Here is a 20,222-nt window from a genome sequence, read left to right as displayed (position 1 = left end):
TGCTCTGCCCACCCCTCCTCCTAGCACTGAAAAAGAGGAAGAGAGAGGGCTTCATGCTCAGGAGCAGTGAAAGTCTCCTTTCTGTCCCGCCAGGTATGCGCTAATGGGGCTCTGTTACATTAGAGCCCATTCATTTGCTGTAGGAGTGCAGCTCTCAGATTGGGTGTCTTGCTTTTAAATCACTCTGGGAATCAGGAAGGATCTGCCAAGAATGTATATGTATATACTGCCGTTCAAAAGCCTTGTAATGTTTACTGTAGATCAAAAATACAGAAAAAAATTGTGAAATGTTATTACAATATAAAATAATGGTTTCTATTTTTATATACTTTAAAATATCATTTATTCCTGTGATGCAAAACTGAATTTTCATCAGCCATTACTCCAGTCTTAAGTGTCACATGATCCTTCAGAAATCATTTTAATATGCTGGTTTATTATCAGTGTTGGCAACAGTTGCGCTGTCGAATATTTTTTTGGAACCTATGTTTTTTTCAGGAATCTTTGATGAATAAAAACTTAAAAAGAACAGCATTTATTCAAAATATAAATCTTTTCTAACAATATAAAAAGTCTTTGCTATCACTTTTTAGCAGTTTAACACATCCTTGCTGTATTAATTTCTTTCACAAAAAAGAAAGAATAAAAATTTACTGACCCCAAACTGTCAAACGGTAGTGTGTATTGTTAGAAGAGATTTTTATTTTAAATAACTGCTTTTCTTTTTAACTTTTTATTTGTCAAAGAATCCTGAAAAACATATTACAGGTTCAATAAAAATTAAGCAGCACAGCTATTTTCAACATTGATAATAAATCAGCATATTATAATGATTTCTGAATGATCGTGTGACACTGAATAGTGGAGTAATGATGCTGAAAATTCAGCTTTGATCACAGGAATAAATTCAATTTTAATGTATATTAAAATAGAAAAATGATATTTTACATTGTATTAATATTTCACATTTCATTTCTGTATTTTTCAAATTAACACAGCCTTGGTGAGCATAAAAAACTTCTTTAAAAAAAAAAAAACATTAAAATCTTACTGATCCCAAACGTAGTCTGCTGATCTTTTTATAAGGCTGCATTTATTAGGTTAAATACAGTAAAAACAGAAATACTGTTTTTTTTAATTACTATTTTTCTATTTTAATACATTTTAAAATATGTATTTTAAAATCTAAAAACTTTTCTTTTGTAAAGTTTTCTTTTGTAACATTACAAATGTCTTTACTGTCACATTTGATCAATTCAGTACATCTTTGGTGAATAAAAGTAGTAATATTTCTTTCCAAAAACAAAATCCTACTGACCACAGACTTTTAAATGACACTTTTAATTAACAAAAAATAATGGTATATTTTAAAGTTGAATAAATTCTGTAAGGTCATAATACCTAATGAACAGAGCTAAATAATTAAACCTTATTGTAAAGTGACAACCAGGTGCATTTGTGATGAATGAATAATGTAAAAAAGACACTGTATTGCTGTGTTTTGATTAAATAAGTTTATTTTGATCAGTTACATATAGGTGTATATCCCTGTGGGAGCATCACAGTAAACGTCCTAGATACTTTTCTTTATAATCACACTTGCTCTAAAAAATAAAATCACCTTTTAATTTCTGCTTGACATCAGAAATAGGTTAATCTTTACAGAATTCTTGTATGACAAGAAAATGTGCAATCTGAAATACTCAACACTCACGATTCAGCAATTAAAATGATCTCATAAAACTGCTCATTAGCAGTAGCGTTTTGTTGATTAAAAATGAACTCGGCCGGCCTTTTACAAATATTAAGCCAGCCTTTCATCAGATCTAGATCACCGTGAGTGTTGCCTTTCAACAAACAAATCAACAATAGTCATATAATCATCGACAGCATGTAAAATAACTTTGAAAAGCTAGTAGCCAGGCAGTGAATGGGTAATAATCCCTCAAAGCTAGCACTTACAAAATGCCAGTGTAGAACTATTGAATTAGACAGTAAGAGAAAAACCCCCTGATCAGCACATTATTCACACACCCAGTTGCTTGTGCAAAATAAATCAGGTAAAGTATCAGTTCATTGGTCTAACAAACATGTTGGTACACAATACATGTACTTTTGTATAAGTGTAAGTCATGCTGTGTGTGTGAACTAGTAAAATAATTGGCTCCTGTGAAAACACAGTTCTCTGAGATGAACAACTGAAAGATTCTTCAAATGGTGACGAGGAGGCATTGTTAAACAAAAAACAAACAGAAACAGAACTGTACATAATATCTATGACATTATTTTCCCCTTATTCCATCTTATCAGCAAGGGTTGCAAATAAACAAATCAAAAACATAATAAATACATTGCATCAAAGCAGTTTACAATATATTAAAATTGCTGCATAATATAGTTTATCTTTATGGTGTTTATATATAAAACTCATATTTGTAAAAAGAAAGGAAAAGACATCTGTAAAAGAATAATAATAATAATACAAAAAAGCTTCATTAAGATAAATTTGCATGTGTAAACACATTGGATTGGACAGAATCACATTCAAATGCTTCTCACCTGGCATGATGAAAGCTAAAAGGATATGACTGGCAAATAGGGACGGTAATTTCACATGATACGTTAAGTCAGACCTTCAAAACACAGAGCGGCTTTTTCCCACTTCAAGCTATAGGCAAGGTGCTTTTTTCAAAATGAGGAAAAAGCCTCTATTTCTCTATGAGGAAAAACAGATTTACATTTGAACGCTTCAGACGCAGACAGATTTGGTAACACCAGGTTGCAGAAAAGTGACAGTGGTGTGTATGTGTGTGCTCTGAGAAAATCTTGCTAAATATGAGGATATACAAATTATTGCCACTGTCAAAGCTTTCATGTTTGTTCATGATGAAATCTTTTAAATTGCATATATTACAAACTATATTCTGAAGCGAAACCACACAGGCCAATAACAATGGATATTTTCTGCAGTTTTACCTCTCTCTTTATATCCACGACTACTTAGTGAAAAGCAAAGTGCTTTTCTTAGTGTATGCAACATATTCAAATATCTGTTATCTGATTTTAAAAAATCCACAAAAATTCACAGAATCCGCAAAAAAAAGCAATCCGGACTTAGCTTAACCTCTGAGTTCAAATTCTCCCTTTTTGAAAACGGATGAATTGCAGTGTAGTTAATTAACTTGGCTGCGATACACTATCATCCTTTCTTTCTCTTCTTTTTCAGTAAAGGGATATGTAAAACCAAATGAGCAAGGTAAGCCAACATACAAAGACTTTCATTCTTATAGACTGAGCTTGTGAATCTTATCCGCAGTTGAAATAAAGGTATGCCTGTCTGGGTGGGTAACCCAGCACTGCGGAAAGAAACTCTCGCTGAAAAATGCTAGGCAAGTGACGATAACCTTGGCTTTGTTCACTTGTTAACAATTTTCAGCATTCTGCTCTCCTCTTGACCATACTATGCGATTTATCCTGTTCAGTACAGTTCCGTATGAAAGCATTTACATGTTGTTTCTTCATTATAAAAAAGATCATATTTACAATCCAGTGTCCCTTTCAGCTATAGTTTATGAAGTCCCTCCAGTTTCATTTGTAAAAACACACAGTCAGAGCAAGAAGAGAAAAGATAATGATCGATTTCAGCGGTCTCAGGTGTCATGCGTGGCTGCATGATTTCACTGGCACTGCATTAAATGGTAAGTGCTAAGAAAAAGAATGGAAAAATACATTTAATAATAAGCAAAGAAAAAGATCTTTCTGAAAGAAAAGTGACTGGGGACCAGACCTGTGCCTCTGCCAGATTTCTTAAGGCAGGGCTCACCTTGTAGTTTGCTTTTGTTGGGTATTTGATGTGATGTGATTCCTTCAGTTCTGTATTTACAGATTTTTGTGGATTTTGGCATAGCGGTGAGCCCCTCGTTGGCTGTGAGCATCATTGGTACTGGTCCTCGTTAGGAATGTGATGCTATGGCACTTGGTGCAGATCGACAGGCAGCGTGACAGGACGGGAGCGTGTGTCCGTGCTGTGTTCAGTAGTATGGCACTGAGCGCGCTAGCGCACCCTCTTCCAAACACCCATTGGAGCCGAAGTGGCTCTTTATATACATCATTAATAGCTGCACACCAGCTGCTGATTGGCTGACCTCTCGCCAGCTGAAGGTTTCCTAGGGCAAGCAAGGTGCGACTCGAATTCAGAACGGCCTTCACAGGATGAAACGTAAAAAAAAGCAGAGATGATATGATAGAGGTGATCCGAGAGTATGCTGAGTGTGCGTATAGCTGCTAGTTTTAGTCCTTCTGTTTTTCTTCCTCCACTTGCCCATGTTTTCAACCCACTTTTTCTTCATTACTACAGCCGCCTCTCATTTGGTAACCTGAGGGAATGGAAAAGACAAACAGGGGTCAGTCTGTGGTGGTTTGTAGTTGTTGAATAAAACTTGGAGCAATAACATTCTAGGCTCTGGCTTCCCAACAGGATGTTTCATTTTAATTATTATAACTCAGTACCCACTGAGCCATCTGTCTGGTGCTGCTGGTGAGGTAAACCAACCCCCATCCTTACACACATACTGCAACCAGAGCTTCTGTAAGCATCCCACAGCTGCCCCACTGATATCACAATATGTGTACGTCACGAGCTTGACAATTATTTTATTCAGGCTCATTTTAATATAGTAGAGAGAGGAAACAACAGAGTACAATAGTACTGTATTTGGCTCATGCAGCATAACTAAAATGTTAAATACTAGGGTATTATGCTCAGATAATCACATCAGTGATGTTTACGGAGCACCCAAGGTCTTGTTTGGGATTTGGCTATCATTATGCCACAAATAATCTGCCTAGAAGCTCTTCCACTATTAAACAAATCATCGTTTTCTTCATTGTGTGGTACACACTCATACACAGAAAATTCTGTAATTATGGACTAATGCTAGATTTGGTCTTTTAAACTGTGGGTTTTCAAGTTCATGTTTTTTAATTGTGTTTGTTTTAATATGTTTTTGCTAGTAATAAAACCAAGATATAGCTTTGTGGAAAAAATATTTTAAAGTAAAGGGTCATCACCTTGTGTAAACAAAATGTCTTTACAATTAAATTGATCATGAAGACATTTATAGTGTTATAATTTTTTTTTAATTTCAAATAATTGCACAATTCAGCAAAGAATCCTGAAAAAAATAGATTACGGTTTGCCATCACCATTACTTTTCACAATATATTAAAATAGAAAATGGTTAATTTGAATAGTTATAATTTCACAATGTTTTAATCAAATATTTGTAGCCTTGATGAGTATAAGAGACTTTAATAAATGAATAAATAGTAAATCAGTCAATCTTACCAACCACAATTTTTTTAATGGTAGCGTATATAACTAGGGCCCTATAAAATCTATTGTTTTTTTTCCCGTAAATTCATTTTTTTTTCCATTTAAATTTTTCTAGACTCTGTTTTAATGGTTAAAAAAATGTAAAAAAGCATATCTAATATATATATATATATATATATATATATATATATTGTTTTAATAATATTTTTTTATTAATAGTAGTACTATCATTACATTCAGTAATATATTTCTGTCACAGTTTCTTCAAGTTAAACTGAACTTTTTTTTTTGACGGGTTGCTGGGAAGACCTTTAAGTTTCTGTTTGTATATGCCAATAAGTTTTCTCAAATTAAATAGTAAAATGCTCATGAAATGACTCTTGGGGCAGTTATAGAGATTATGTCTATGTATATTGAGGCTATAGAAGCTAAAAACACAGCGAGTGTCACACGTGCTTCCGTATGTGCAGTAAACAAAACCACGCATCTGTGCTATTTATTCACACAGAGACACACAGTACATGCAGGATTTATATTTAAACTGTATTTTTTTGCAGCTTAATATTCATACACATTAGTCCATATCACATTTTGATTTAAGTGTACTGACCTACTTTTGATTTATTAATCCAAAATTTGTATACAGTAAATTTTTATAACTGGATTCCGTGATTTGTTCGCGTTTTCCATAGGGCCCTACATAACTCTCCAGCTCATACTGAATAGAATGTGTATTAAGGAAATCCATTCATGTTTAACTGCCCGAAGGGTGAATGGCTGAAGGGCATATCTGGTTGTGGTATCATTTAATTACAAGATGTTCTCTAAAGACCAGCTTTTTATGGCGACGACTCTCCATTTTGTCCTCATGCCATTATTTGTCCACTAGATTTAAGCACTCAATGTGCAGTATCTCTTTAGTGCCTAGCAAGTCCTCCATCTGCTTTATAATCCAAATGCAGTGGTCCATTTCCGTATTGTTTTCCCTTTTCATCTCTCATTTGTTCTCTCTAATATCTTCTCATTGCTTTAGTTGCAAGCCCTTCCTGTCTGAAATCTTTGGCCGTAATCAAGGCTAATGTCACAACAGTGATTTTTCCTGTACCCGTACTCCCACTCCCACTGTCACATCTCCGTGCCGCCTCATAATTCTTTTTCTAATATCGGGTGTGTGGGTGTCCGTCTGTTATGTAACTCTGCACTTTCCTCTGCACTTTGTGCTTTGACCTCTATTGATCAGAGAACTTTTCCCATTTATATAAGTGACTGAGGCAATATGTCTTGCCATTACACGCTTGTTTATGCTAATTTATATGCCTCTGACAGGCTAACCCTCAAGGCCACGGTTTCCGCTGCTTCCAAACGGAGATATTTCATTGATTTCTTGTTAAACTGTAGTCAGTTTAGGCTGTTAACCTAATAAAGAATGGTAGTTTTGCTAATTAGAAAGCGGTGTAGAGGAGTAGGACAGCTAACTTGGGACAGCCTGTCTGCAGAACAAAAATACATGACCACATTTAACGGTTACAATCCGCCCTCTCAGCCGAATAGTTGGGGGACTAGTTATTTTTAGTGTACTGCTCCCATACACATTGTCCTCCACCTAAAAAACTGGCAACTAGGGAAGCCTATTTCCTGATGTTGTTAGATGTTTTCTTTTTCTTTCTTTTGATGCTCTACTGTTTTTTGGGGGCATTCAGAGTCATGGTAATTATACAAACAGGCTCAGTGAGTGCGAGAGGCTGATAAGAGAACGAGGGGAAGGGGCCAGGAACAGAGACTTGAAGACGAGCCAGATTTGAATGAAAAGGTGATGCTACCATGAGCCCAAAGCCAATGTCAAGCTATTCTATTCTATTCTATTCTATTCTATTCTATTCTATTCTATTCTATTCTATTGTGCTGAAGTATGTATAAAACAAAGGGTAAATAAAGGTTAAGTGTGCAGCTCTGGAATTTCATAAAGGTGGTATGTTATTATTTCTCCCTTTACAGTCCAGAATACCTTTTCATAAATAAGCTTGAACCATTGAATGCTCTTTTAAAAGGTCAACAGGATAACAGCGTAGGGGGGAAAAGAAGGGGGGCCTTTGTTGGAGACTTGCGGGAATTTGAGTTCTTACCTTAACTGTGGACGGCGGTCGGGATAGCTGGTTTACTCTGGAGAAATAAAAGACAAAAACACAATAATGAGGGGAAAACAGTATAGATACAGTATTGGTGCAATGCTTTTTATAATTGTACACTACACATCAGGACAACAGGATTTCCTAATTGAGGAGTATTGTGTATTACAAATAAAATTTATTATTATTATTATTATTATTATAGATATTTAGTATGTTTAAGGCATAATAAAAAAAATTCCAGCTCATTACTCTTAATTGGGTAGAAAAAATACAATGTTAACTTGATGAAACAGTGAATATTCTTCAGCTAATATTAAAAATAAATATATTACACCAGGGTTGGAAGTCAACGAGGGCCTGTGGCAAAAATGCCACCAAAATGAAAAAATGCCCCATAAATTTAAGACAAAGGGGCAAAAAAAAGATTAAAATGAAATATGAATGTGGGAATTAATCACTCACACTACATCATATTGCTTTTTGTGCAGCGTTGAGCCTTTTAACCAATGAAATGCATTTCTGCTGAATTTAAGATTGCATTGGCCAATCAGAGGTGCTTAGATTAGTCAGTGCTGAAAACACGCTAATCAGAGGTGCTTAGTAATTAATTAAAAAGTAAGTAATTTGGTACATTTAAGTAAGACAACATAGTATGGTGATTATAATAACTGCCCTCATGAATGTATAAAATGCTTCTGGAAATCAATTCCAGGGAGCAAATATACTGTAATACTGACCCTGTATTACACGATTTTGGTCCTTGGCTTAAAAAGTCTTGGTAACTTTTACCTAACAAATTTACAGCAGCAATAATGAAATCTGACCGTTTAGATGCAAAGCTCTGAGTAAAATGAGGTACAGCGGTGATTTGATTCATTGTGACCACAAGCGGTCAGAGCAGTGACAGAAGTTGGTGAGGATCCAGATTATTCTGTTATCTATTATTCTTAATTCTGTTAGAAGTACTTTTCACTTCTTTCTTTTTTTGCCCTAAGATAAGATGTTCAGTTCTTGCCTTCTTGTAATTTCATTCACTAAATTGGAAATCTCAGTGGGGACATTTCACAGGCTACTAGTGCTTTAAAACATAGTTCAGGAATGCTTATATCTACAGTACATCCCCATGGACACCATGCCAACTGATGCCAGGCTGCAAAGGATACGAGACAAATGCGTGCGTGTGTGTATTTTTGCGTGACTGCTTGGGTGCACAGTGTTTTCCCCTGCGCTATAAATGGCTCCCTCACGGCCCAAAACAGCTAACAGCCTAGAAATAAAGTACTCTTCAAGCTCAATATATATTCCTCCGCTCCAGTGAACGCCTTTCATTTTGCATGCTGTGTCTATAAATAGATTTAGTCAAACAAAAATGTTATATTCGTGTAACAAGATATTTGCAAATAAAGGACTCCTGGGCTTGAAACAGCACAGTTAAAATTCTATTTTTAGACTGGATGATGACTCGTGATGATGCAATGCTTATTAAAATTGCGAGAAGGGTGTTATATAAGAGTATTTGTTGGAAATACTAAATGTATAATTGCACAGGCTCATAACAGCAGGATTTAAGCTGATAGTATACGCTGCATCCACAAATATAACTGCTTTAATCTGTAGCTGCTGCTTTTGGCATGCATGATATAGCAGATCATTACAATGCATATATAGCTGCAATTCAGTGGCTGCATAAAACCAGTGTGGTAATTCTTCTGTATAATCTGCAACTAACAGTGGGAGTAGACCGCCTTGAAAAGGTTATATTCTAAATTTAAAGGATCTTTTATTCTATTCTAGAAGCTCTTTAAATTCTTACATTTAAAGGTGGATTTGTTATAAAATTGAGTCTAAAATTAAAAGTAAACTATTTGTCATTTATTCTAAATTTAAAGGTGACATTTTATTATCATATTCTAAATTTAAATATTTCATATTTAAAGTGAAGTTGATGTTAAAATATGTTCTCTCATCCCATTTTAATATGCAAATACAACTGTAAATCATTCATAGTTTTATTTCCCTGAAAAAAAGGAAAGCACTGTGGCTCTTTAAAAACCTTGTTCTGTTTGTAAGAGTGTCTGACCAGCTTGGCATAGCAACACTGTCTCCACCAATTGTGTGAGTTTTTGGGCAGGGCTATTTGTTTATCTGACCAATAGTAGAATTGGGAAGTTTTCGAGCAAACCTACTTGAAAACAGTCAGTTATATATTATTCTGTTTGACACAACACCTTCAAACATAGTCACTGTATTTTTTGTCAAGATTTATTCATGTTAGGATTGATTTATTTAAGACCTGTATCTGTGGTTTCAAGTGCACTATTTGTACTCCACTACTTTTGATATATAGCAGGAAAAAGAACATTTAATAATCCTGCTGAGTAGCTCCATGTGAAAAATGACTCTAATGATTAATCTGCCTGTTGTAATAGATGGCGAGACGAGAAGAAAAGTTAACCAGGAGGGCTGTCTCTAAGACCTATCGTGGGAAGATCTTCCACAGTAATCCAGCATACCACCCTGCCTAAAAACGTCCCCAAGCAGACAGGAAGGAAGTCATTTTTGAGTGGCAACACACACAGGAAATCCACTTGATAAAAGACGGCCGCAAAACAGAAAGTGAGTCCCAAAGTTCGGGTATCATGTTTGTCTTTACCTTTTAAGGGAATGGGACTTTTCCATAACCAAAGTAGCATATGTTTTTGATGAAAGTCTGTTTTAAAATACCTATGTTTAAATATACATATATAGTACAAAGTATCCTAGAGCCATGCTAAAATGAAATGACATGTATGGGTAGCTTGAATAGCAAGAGACAACATTGGGGTTTATTTGATCTTCAATTCTTCTCATGTCGTCATGACTGTTTTTACTGGACAAAGTCTTGAAAAAACTGGCCATAAATGCTACTTTCATAAAATTGCTTAGTTGTATCACTTGTCTCTGCCTAATGCTAGTCTACTAACATTACATGTACTTTAAAGGATTAGTTCACTTCCAGAATAAAAATTTCCTGATAATTTACTTGCCCCCGTGTCATCCAAGATGTTTATGTTTTTCTTCAGTCAGAGAGAAATTAAGGTTTTTGGGGAAAACATTCCAGAATTTTCCTCCATATAGTGGACTTCAATGGGAGCCAGTGGGGTGAAGGTCCAAATTGTAGTTTTAGTGCAGCTTCAAAGGGTTCAACACGATCGCAGCCGAGAAATAAGGGTCTTATGTAGCAAAATGATCGTAATTTTCTAAAAAAAAACACTTTTTTAACCACAAATGATCGTCTTGCACTAGCTCTACTTTATACATTACGTAGTCACGTTGGAAATGTCATGCGGAAGTACAAACCCATTGTTTTCAAAGTGATTGTGCAAAGAAAGATTATAAATAAAAAAGAGGATATAAATTAGTTTTTTTTAAACGGCTGATCATTTCATTAGATAAGACCCTTATTCCTGAGCTGGGATTGTGTAGAGCAGTGTTGCCAAGTCTGCGGTTTTCCCGCATAACTGGGCTACTTTAACACGGTTGCCGCGGGATGTTTTTCATGTCCGCAGGTTGAAGCGACCCCAATAACGTAATATTTAGCCCCTCCAATGCTAATTTTACCAGGGGAACCCTGGTAAAAAACGTTTATTTTACCCCCGTAACACGGTTTTTAAAGGGGGACCCTCCTCAAAACGCTTTTGGGCTAGTTGTGAGTAGCAATTTGGGTGGGTTTTGTTTTGAAAACCTGGCAACCCTGCTGTAGAGCCCTTTGAAGCTGCACTAAAACTGCAGTTTGGACCTTCAACCCGTTGGCTCCCATTAAATCCAACTATATGGAGAAAAGTCCTAGAATGTTTTCCTCAAAAACCCTAATTCCTTTTCAACTGAAGAAAGACATAAACATCTTGAATGACATGGGGGTGAGTAAATGTTCAAGAATTATCAATTTATATTCTGGAAGTGGAATCCTTTAAAATCTCTTCTATAATAGGTAATAATTTGAGTAAGAGAAGCTCTTGATCTACTAAAGCTCATCTGAAAACCACGTAAAATGTCATTTTTCTGTAGGCAGATCACTTTCGTGTGTCTTTGTTTGAGAATACATCTAGATCTCTGTCCATCTATCCATCCCGCTCATCCTTACAGATTAACTATCCACCTGAGGCTATTCACCAGGCTCACAAAGAAGGCCAAGGCTATCATAATCACCATGGCAACCGCCATTCTCCGGATTGTCATTGTCAGTGGAGGAAATAGGAAATAATAACCCCGTTTAAGAATGTAAAGTAAGGAACCGTTGAAACGGAAGCACCTTTATGTCTTGAGATAGTTTTCAGAATACAGAATGACGTAAAAAGATTGGACTGAATTACTGCTTTCAAGGTTATGACTACAGGTCTAGGCACTTACTGGTTCTCCGCTTTGTCACGATCGTCGAGGAAGAAAAGGGCGGTGGCCAGGAAGAACATCCCCCCCAAAACGATGACAAAGGGGCAAAGCATGAGGGCATAGCCCAGACTCAGGAACTGCCATAACGATGACGTAGCGTAGCTCTCCTGCAGCGCGTCTGATATCTGCAGGAACACACAGAGACACAAACAAAAGAGCACTCATTAGCAAACAAAGGAAAAGTCTGCTGTGAGCCATCAGCGACATTAATGTAATAATTAACTTCCTAATATTGTCTTCAAGAGCTGTGCTGTGTCAATCAGTTACTGGGTGAGCGGTTAATCATGTTAGCTTGTTTTAAGCTATTGGTATCTGGTGAACACTAAGTCAATATATCTATAAAAAGACAATAAACATTAATTAAGCTATTGATTCAATCAAGAAAGCATTTAGTTAAGTTTCAGTTTTACAAACTGATTTAATTACATGCTGTGTACTCCCTTAGGATTCCCTCAGTCACTAGTCAGCAACTGGTTCTTAATGTTAAAGACCACATGACGTGTTTCCTATGTGATATTAGCAGGGGATATTGTCATCTAGAGAGCATTTGATTGTACAAAAATAGTATGAGAGTAGTGCAGGGTGAGTCAGCAATTTTTTTTGTTCCATTTTCCAGGAAGATCATTTTTAAATGCCTACATCCACTAAAAATAAATTGTTAACTTCTAGGAGTACACTAAAGGGCACAAAACTCAAATCTTGCTTTCATACGCTCTTCAGAGCCAAGCCCATGATTTATAACAGAACAGTAAACAAAAAGGTACTTCTAGTGCTAAAATGCCTTGTTCTGGCTATTCTAAAGTAGCATGTTATTAGAAAATAAAGCAAACGTTCTATATTTTGACATAAAGACACTAAAGCAGCATTAAGAAGATGTTTAGCAGAGCTAATAATCTCCTCAGAGTCCATTTTATTCACTTTAGCATGGCTAATCCTTTATCAGCACTAGCGTGTAAGTCTCGTGGGTTGGATAGGAATGCTGACTCTGAAAGGTGTGCGAGCAGATGCTGACAGTGAGGTCTGTATGTCTTTGTATTCACTTAGCCATATTTTGGGAACAAATTTGTACTCAGAAGTAAGCTAAATCTGACAAAATCCAGTTTTAGGGATATCCTCATTTGTAAAACTGGTAAACTATAGTTTTTTTTAAGTGTTATAACGTGTAAGAGTGTCCCCATTTGGATAGCTAAGCAAATGCGTGTGTTTGTGTGTGTGAGCAGGCCATATTCTTATATGTGTGTGTTTGTGTCAGCCTTCATGATGCCAAACATGAACTATTTCTACTGATAAAAATAGGGCTGAGGTTGAACATTTCTGGTGCGTGTCTAATGAGGTTTTTGCAAAAAAAGATGGTAGATTTCAGCTGATAGCCTATTTTTATAGATAATTACGCCACCCACTATGCCTAAGGGTATAGATTCACACAGGTACTCTAAATGTTTTTACGTCAGTTAGAGTAAAATGGAGCATTACCAGGTATTTAGGAAATGTTATTCATTCATAGGTCTACTGCACACATTGTTCAATTTTTAGAAGAATGTGATGCCTGCCCGCCACATGTTCTTAAATTTCTTTCTTCAGTAAGCCATTGGATGTCACTGCACGCATAAGTGGAAAAAAACTATAGTGTCACTGCCCTGTGTCAAAGTTCCTGTGGTTTTTCACTAAAATCTGTTCTTCTTTTTATTATTCAGAGCTGGCAGATTTTTTGCAACAGAAGTACGTCACAGCCACCATCACACTAGCCCGCCAGACCTCCGGAGTGAAATTATCAAGTAACTGTTGATGCATGACTTGGTCCCACATTCCTGGATTTGACAGGCCAGAATGTCCACACACTTCCGCTGAAGACTTACCAGCGCTACCATTTTAGAGGTAAAATAGAAGATCATTGTATTCCAAGATGTCATGTGAACTAACCATAAATGAAACATCACAAAACATGGACAGAATTACAACTACACTGCCCAGCTGTCTGTCAGCAGGTAGGATGTTTTGAACAGATGGAATGTGGTGAGCTGCTAACACTGCGACTTGAGTGAACTTGACCTCTGATCTCTGAGAAAAGAGTAGCCAAACAGTATAGCAAAGCGCTAGCAACCCTGTTGAAAAAAACAATAGAAACCATCAAACAAATTCTAATGGTTTCCACTACAAATCCCATTACAAACTATCAACTTTTAACCATTAAAACCATTAAAAAATTGTTTACTGTAGTGTGTTTTGGGGCATATTCCATTAGGATTTAGTGGTTTTAACAAGCCACCAATAGAAGGCGACCAATTAGCAGTAGAAACCCACGGGGTCCTTTACAGTTTCCTTTAAAACCAGTACAAGTCCCGTTATAACCAGTAAAACCATTACAGATTTTGTGATGGTGTATATTGTTTTGTTTTGTTTTTTCAGCAGGGAGCATATGCTGATTCCCAGAGAATTTACACTTACTCATCTGGCAGAAACTTTTATGCAATACAAAGTGAACTTGATAAAATGCATAAACTTTAAAAGTTTAAAAGTTTGGGGTTTAATACTTTTAAGCACTGGGCCTCTTAAATTAATCAAAAATGACAATAAGGAATGTTATATAGGATTTAAATTTCAAATAAATGATGTATTTCTATTAATCAAGAATCTTGAAAAAAAATCATAGTTTGCAGTAGTGATAGTAATAATAATGAATGTTTTTAAACACCAAATCAGCATATTAAAATGCCTAAATTTCAGCTTTGCTATTACAAGAATGTTACATTTTAAAAGTACAGTTTTTTGAAGGGTAGTGTTAAGTCACTTAGAATAAAAGTGTCTGCCAAATGCATAAATGTACATTTAAATTTAAGATGGCTATGAGCTGGGAAAGTGTACTACTCCGTTCATTCGATGTAGTATCTGAGAGAATAACTCATGACACAGGCATCTAAAACTACACCTTAGCACAAGGGTGTCAAACTCAGTTCCTGGAGGGCCACTGCCCTGCAGAGTATAGATTCAACTCTAATTAAACCATGATCCAGTGAATCACGTCCTTTAGGCTTATTTGAAAACTACATGGTATGTGTGTTGGAGGAGGGTTGGAACTAAACTCTGAGTTTGGCACCTGTGCCTTAGCATAACAGCGCAGGTCAGATTCAACATCAAGTCGTTAAATCATTAACTGTGCTAAACAGGTGGTTCTAGCATATTCCAGTTGATGAAAGGATAAAAATACTGTATATACAATATACAGGTAGATTAGACACACTTCTTAGCTCCTGCCCTGTGCTTATGGCAGTGTATTGAGGGGTATGTGTAAGAAAGATAAAGAGCAAACACTCTTCAAATGAACTTTTGTTGCATAAGGTTGAAGGTGATAATGAAATAAGGGAAAAATGGGTCTGAACCTTGAATCCTACATGACAGAGGGCTCTGAACCTGTCAAAAGCACGGACAGGAGTTATTGTTTAGCTTGGATCAACTCCATTGGCTCCTATTCGGAATGCCAGGAATGTCTACAGGAGTCGGAAGTCTAGGAACCACAGTGTGCTTTTTCCGGAGTTAAGAAGAATGATGAATTTATGCTGCACTGTGATCGGTTTGGCTTTGTTTTCTTAACATGAACGCAAGTGGAAATCGGAAAGGGGAAGCAGATCCAGGGTCAACGTACAGAATCATAGAGTACAATGTCACACGGCACAAGGCAGCGTAGCTTATTGTTACACGCAAGTGTTTAAGAGACCGAAGGGAACACTTGAGGATAAAATGTAGCCTTGAATGAGCTGTTGACTGGCATGTATACAAACACAATCATGTCTCCTGTGGAAAGGTATTACTGGAAAGACACAAATCAGAAAAGCGGGAAAACCTTCAGAGGGCTTTTGTGTAAATCTGCTATTGTGAACAAGAAAAGAAGCCATGCATCTTTTTGCGTAGCTTTGAGAGCTCAAAATTGCTGACTTCCTCCCTCCAGCATTATGTTTTCTCTCAAAACTACTTGCGTGTCAATAACCTGATTCTTCTTCGTGATTCTCGATTTAGTGCACTCTGACTTTTGTGGGTATTGAAATTGGCTGCTGGCATACTTGCATGTAAAAAGACCCTTTCAGTGTTTTGTTTAGACTTCATTTAGGTAGTTCATTGCTTAATTAGACTCCCAAAACCACTCTATAATGGCTGTACAAGCCAAGTACTCAATACTACACTCTAAAAAATGCTGTGTTATTTTGTAACCCAAATGCTGGGTTCAGCCTGTCGGGTCATTTTATTGGGTTATTTTACATACTTTTTACCCAAGTGCTGGGTAGTTTTTCTGTAACTAAGCTGCTGGGTCATTTTTAGTGCTGGGTTATTTTTTTCTACCCAACCGGTGGTTTGAGCCTGTCTCCGACGAAACAACCCAGCTGCTGAGTTACAGTCAGAGCGCAGGCTTTTTGGATGCTATACAGGAGAGAGCGGTTCTTGGCTCTGCTAATTTGTTGCAGTTCTTTAGCGAAATAAGGCTTGTGTACATTTTATTTAATTTATGAAGTTTTTACTACACTGTAAATTATATTATATTACATAACGCAACAAACAAAGACAAAATGTCAGTCAGCTGCGTCAGCAGTGGTCATTTTGCATGATGGAAATGCCTTTTGCCTTGCATAACGTGAACTGATTTTATTCGTTATAATACTGAATTTAATTTAATTTTATGTTAAAATAATAAATAAAACAACCCAGAATGTTGGGTAAAAACATTTAACCCAACCAGCTGAGTCAACATAACCCAGCATGTGTTCTGTCCAATATCTACCAAAGACTATAGAATATCCAAGACCTGTCAGTCGTATAGTTTTGAATTAGGAAAGATGCAATGCTCATTATGGCCGTGAAGCCCCGCCTTCTTAATGAAAGAGCCAATCGTTGATTAGTAAAGTCAGCGCATCACTGCAGCTACCATTAGAAGTCCCGGTTGCTATAGAAACAGTCAGCGTTTTGAGACGTGTGCTCAGTACTGTGCATGCGCACTGGCTGATCTAGCCTGAAATTTAATCGTAAGCTTGCTCCAGATTTGGAGCTGCACTTGCCTGCGAGAGGCGTTTCAAAGATGAAAGCCGTGAAATGACTTGGCTGAAACGACTTTGATATCTACCCAGAGCTGGGTTGCCAAATAACCCAAGCTGGGTTGTTTTTAATGTGTAGTAGTAGGTAGCACATTCTTACCAAGCCAATGAGGTACGGGCTCCCAGCATCCCCTAGTAAATGCGAGGTGAAGCCCTGGAAGGCAACAGCAGTGGCTCTTCTGGTCGGTATGACAACATACTGGAAAGAGAAAAGAGGTGATGTGAAAACAGCTGTGAGAATTTTACATTAAATCATAACAGGAAAACAAAAGTACCACGAGTGCTTACTTAAGCAGACGCTGTCAGAGCGTTTTACACTGACCGAAGCTGACTGGAGTTTAAGTATGCAGTAAGACCTTGGCTGACTCAACTTCATGACAGCTTTTCTTGCTAAATCTTTCACCCTACCTTACATGCACTCTGTTTACTTCTTCTCTCTGAGTTTCTCTAACTCGCTCACTTCCTTCAGACAAAAACATTCGAACTGAAAATGTTATTTCGTTTTATTTTCCATGAGTGGCGTTTCCATTAAGCGTAATCAAAGGCAGCAATTTTGTCTTGGGCCCCACCCAGGCTATACCAAACCTCGTAGTCATGCGTCCCACCATTCAAAATAAGAAACTAGCCTGAGAAGATGACCACTTTTGTTACAGTTAAAGGCTTTAAAGTTTCCACTCGATGCAGCAGATAAATACAGGCTTTCAATACGAACCATTAAAATGTCCGCTGTAATGGCCCAGTTCAAAAAGAGCAGCGTCTCTCCGATGAAAATGCAGATCTGAGGAGAAAAGGAGAGGGAGAAAGAGAGTGAGGGGAGAAAAATAGAAGAAGAAAGCCCAATCATATTATTCTTTAAAATGAAAAGTTACTCTACGTATACATAAGTACATATGGATAGCAGGGCTTCCAGTTGGTTAAAGGCTGAATTAACCCAGCTCATCTACTAAATCACAAAACCCCAATAAATGTTGTGGAATATGAAAACCTGTCATTATACTGTGGTTGCGTTATGTGCAGTTTTTGATTTGAGGGCAACAGAACCATGTCTCGTTCCAAACCGTAAAAAAGAGACGAGCGGTTTGCATTATACTAGAGTGGAACCTAAAATGTCTGGCGGCTGAAAACGTGTTACGTTTAACAAGTTATTTTAACAGATTCGCGTGATCCCACGAGAACAGACTAACTGACTTCAGCATTCCCACACAAATGAACTGATATCCCTCAGTGTCTGGTCAGGATTTTCAAGGTGCTTGAGACTCAAGGATTGAATATCTCCAATAATCTTGGTGACTTGACAGAATGTAGATGGTCTCTCCACAACTCTGAGGCCAGAATGCGATTGACGGCAGCTGCTGGGGTCAAACCAGATGGGATTGTGTAAAGAACTGTAACTGATCGTTCAGTGGTCGTTTTGACTTATGTTGAGCTTAGAGTGATATGTTGAACAGGGCTGACAGAGGAATGACCTCAGGGTGTAAAACAGAGGTGATGGTTTTAGTTTATGGCTCTGGAACCTTGCATTTAGATGCCCGGTGTGAAAGAATATCTGAATACAAGGTGAGGAAATGAAAGCGTGAAAGTGTGCGTGTTTGGACATGTATGAAACCCTGTCCCAAAGTGACTTGAGGCTTAGACAGCGTGACGGACGGACAGACAGGCTAAAACTGTAAAGCCCTGCAGGACTCTGTTTAGGGGCTGAAGTGTGATCAGCCAACATGCTGACGAGACAGCAGCTGTCCCTGCTGGAGCAGACCCTGACAGAGCTCCAGCATGCTGTCACATTCTCAGACTGCACATCTGTCACTATCAAATTTTCTCACTCTAAATATTTTCCCATCTTAAAGTTTTGGATTCCTTGTTTTTCGTATGCTGCATTTGGATGTAATTACAGAAGCCTCCTGACAAGTGATTGAAAGGGCGCTCATGTTTTTAGTTGGGAGCTGGGTATATTTTTACCCAGAACTGACACTGTAATGTTACCTGTTTGACAAGATGGCATGAAGGCCTGTGGTCCAAATGATGTGTCATTCATTTCTATAAATACCTCAAATGTGATAATTTACTGTAGAATTTGCCCTGTTGCTCTCAGTAATACTGATAGGTATACACTTTTTCCATTTCCACATTATCCAATTTGCTATAAATTGGTAAAGCTGTAAGGTTAAGTGAGATAATTGTGATTTTTTAAAATGACTATTAACACCATTGTGTTCATTGGTTTTGGAAGTCTTTTATTCTCACCAAGGCTGCATTATTTGATTAAAAAATATGGTAAAATATTGTGAAATATTATTACAATTTTAAGTAAAAGTAAATATTTATTATCTTAATATATTTCAAAATATAATTTATTTCCTTGATTGCAGTGCTGAATACTCTAGTCTTCAGTGTGATCCTTCAGAAATTATTATAATATGAGGATTTGGTGCTAAAGAAACATTTCTTATTATTATCAATGTTGAAAACAGTTGTTCTGGTTAATATTTTTGTGGAAACTGTGATACTTTTTTTCAGGATTCTTTGATGAAAAGTTAGAAACACCAGTCTTTATTTCAAATAGAGGGCTTTTGTAACATTATAAATTCATTTACTGTCCCACAAATGCTTTGGTTTTTGAGCATTTTTGTGTATTGGAACCCTTTCCAACAATGACTGTATGGTTTTGGGATCTATCTTTTCAACTATTACAGAAAGCTTAAACACTCACTAATGCTCCAGAAGGAAACACAATGGATTAAAAGCCAGGGGTGTAAACTTTTGAACGGAATGAAGATGTGTACATTTTCTTTATTTTGCCTAACTATCATATTTTTTTCATTTAGTACTACCCTTCAGAAGCTACAGAAGATACTTACATGTTTCCCAGAAGACAAAAAAAGTTTTCATCCTCTGGCTCCTAATGCATCATGTTTCCTTCGGAAACATTAGTGAACGTTTGAACCTTCTGTAATAGTTGCATATGAGTATGAAAAGTGAGTTGAAAAGAGTTCAAATACACAAAAATGCTGAAAAACCAAAGAATCTGTGGGACCTGAACGGATTTTTCTGAAGGACAGTGGGCAGTTCAATTTAAGTTTTATAATACTTTAATTAGTATTTTTTGTGCCATTTATAGGTCAAGATTCAACCCAAGAGTGTATGTGTTAATGTGACCCCAACTAGACACCTGAGTCGCCAGTTCTACCCACAGGTAAGACTGTGAGCTTTGTAAATCTTTTCGAAATCATCACAGCTTTAACAAAGGCACAAAGG

The 20,222-nt window shown here is 36.8% G+C and overlaps 1 protein-coding gene across 1 annotated transcript in view; it reads right to left on the bottom strand.

The window, feature by feature from the left end:
• Positions 1–2,038: 2,038 nt before the first annotated feature.
• spns2 (SPNS lysolipid transporter 2, sphingosine-1-phosphate) overlaps positions 2,039–20,222 on the bottom strand; it is an 80,846-nt gene continuing 62,662 nt past the window's right edge. Inside the window, exons 9-13 of the mRNA XM_051109435.1 lie at positions 17,683–17,748; positions 17,071–17,169; positions 11,854–12,017; positions 7,459–7,495; positions 2,039–4,376 (exon numbers count right to left, since the gene is read on the bottom strand). Coding sequence (XP_050965392.1) covers positions 4,365–4,376; positions 7,459–7,495; positions 11,854–12,017; positions 17,071–17,169; positions 17,683–17,748 — 378 coding nt within the window. The 3' untranslated portion in view covers positions 2,039–4,364. The remainder of the gene's footprint in view (positions 4,377–7,458; positions 7,496–11,853; positions 12,018–17,070; positions 17,170–17,682; positions 17,749–20,222) is intronic.

Source organism: Labeo rohita, chromosome 5, assembly GCF_022985175.1.
Source record: "Labeo rohita strain BAU-BD-2019 chromosome 5, IGBB_LRoh.1.0, whole genome shotgun sequence".
NCBI classification, from domain to species: domain Eukaryota; kingdom Metazoa; phylum Chordata; class Actinopteri; order Cypriniformes; family Cyprinidae; genus Labeo; species Labeo rohita.
This window is presented reverse-complemented; position numbering and strand designations above follow the sequence as displayed.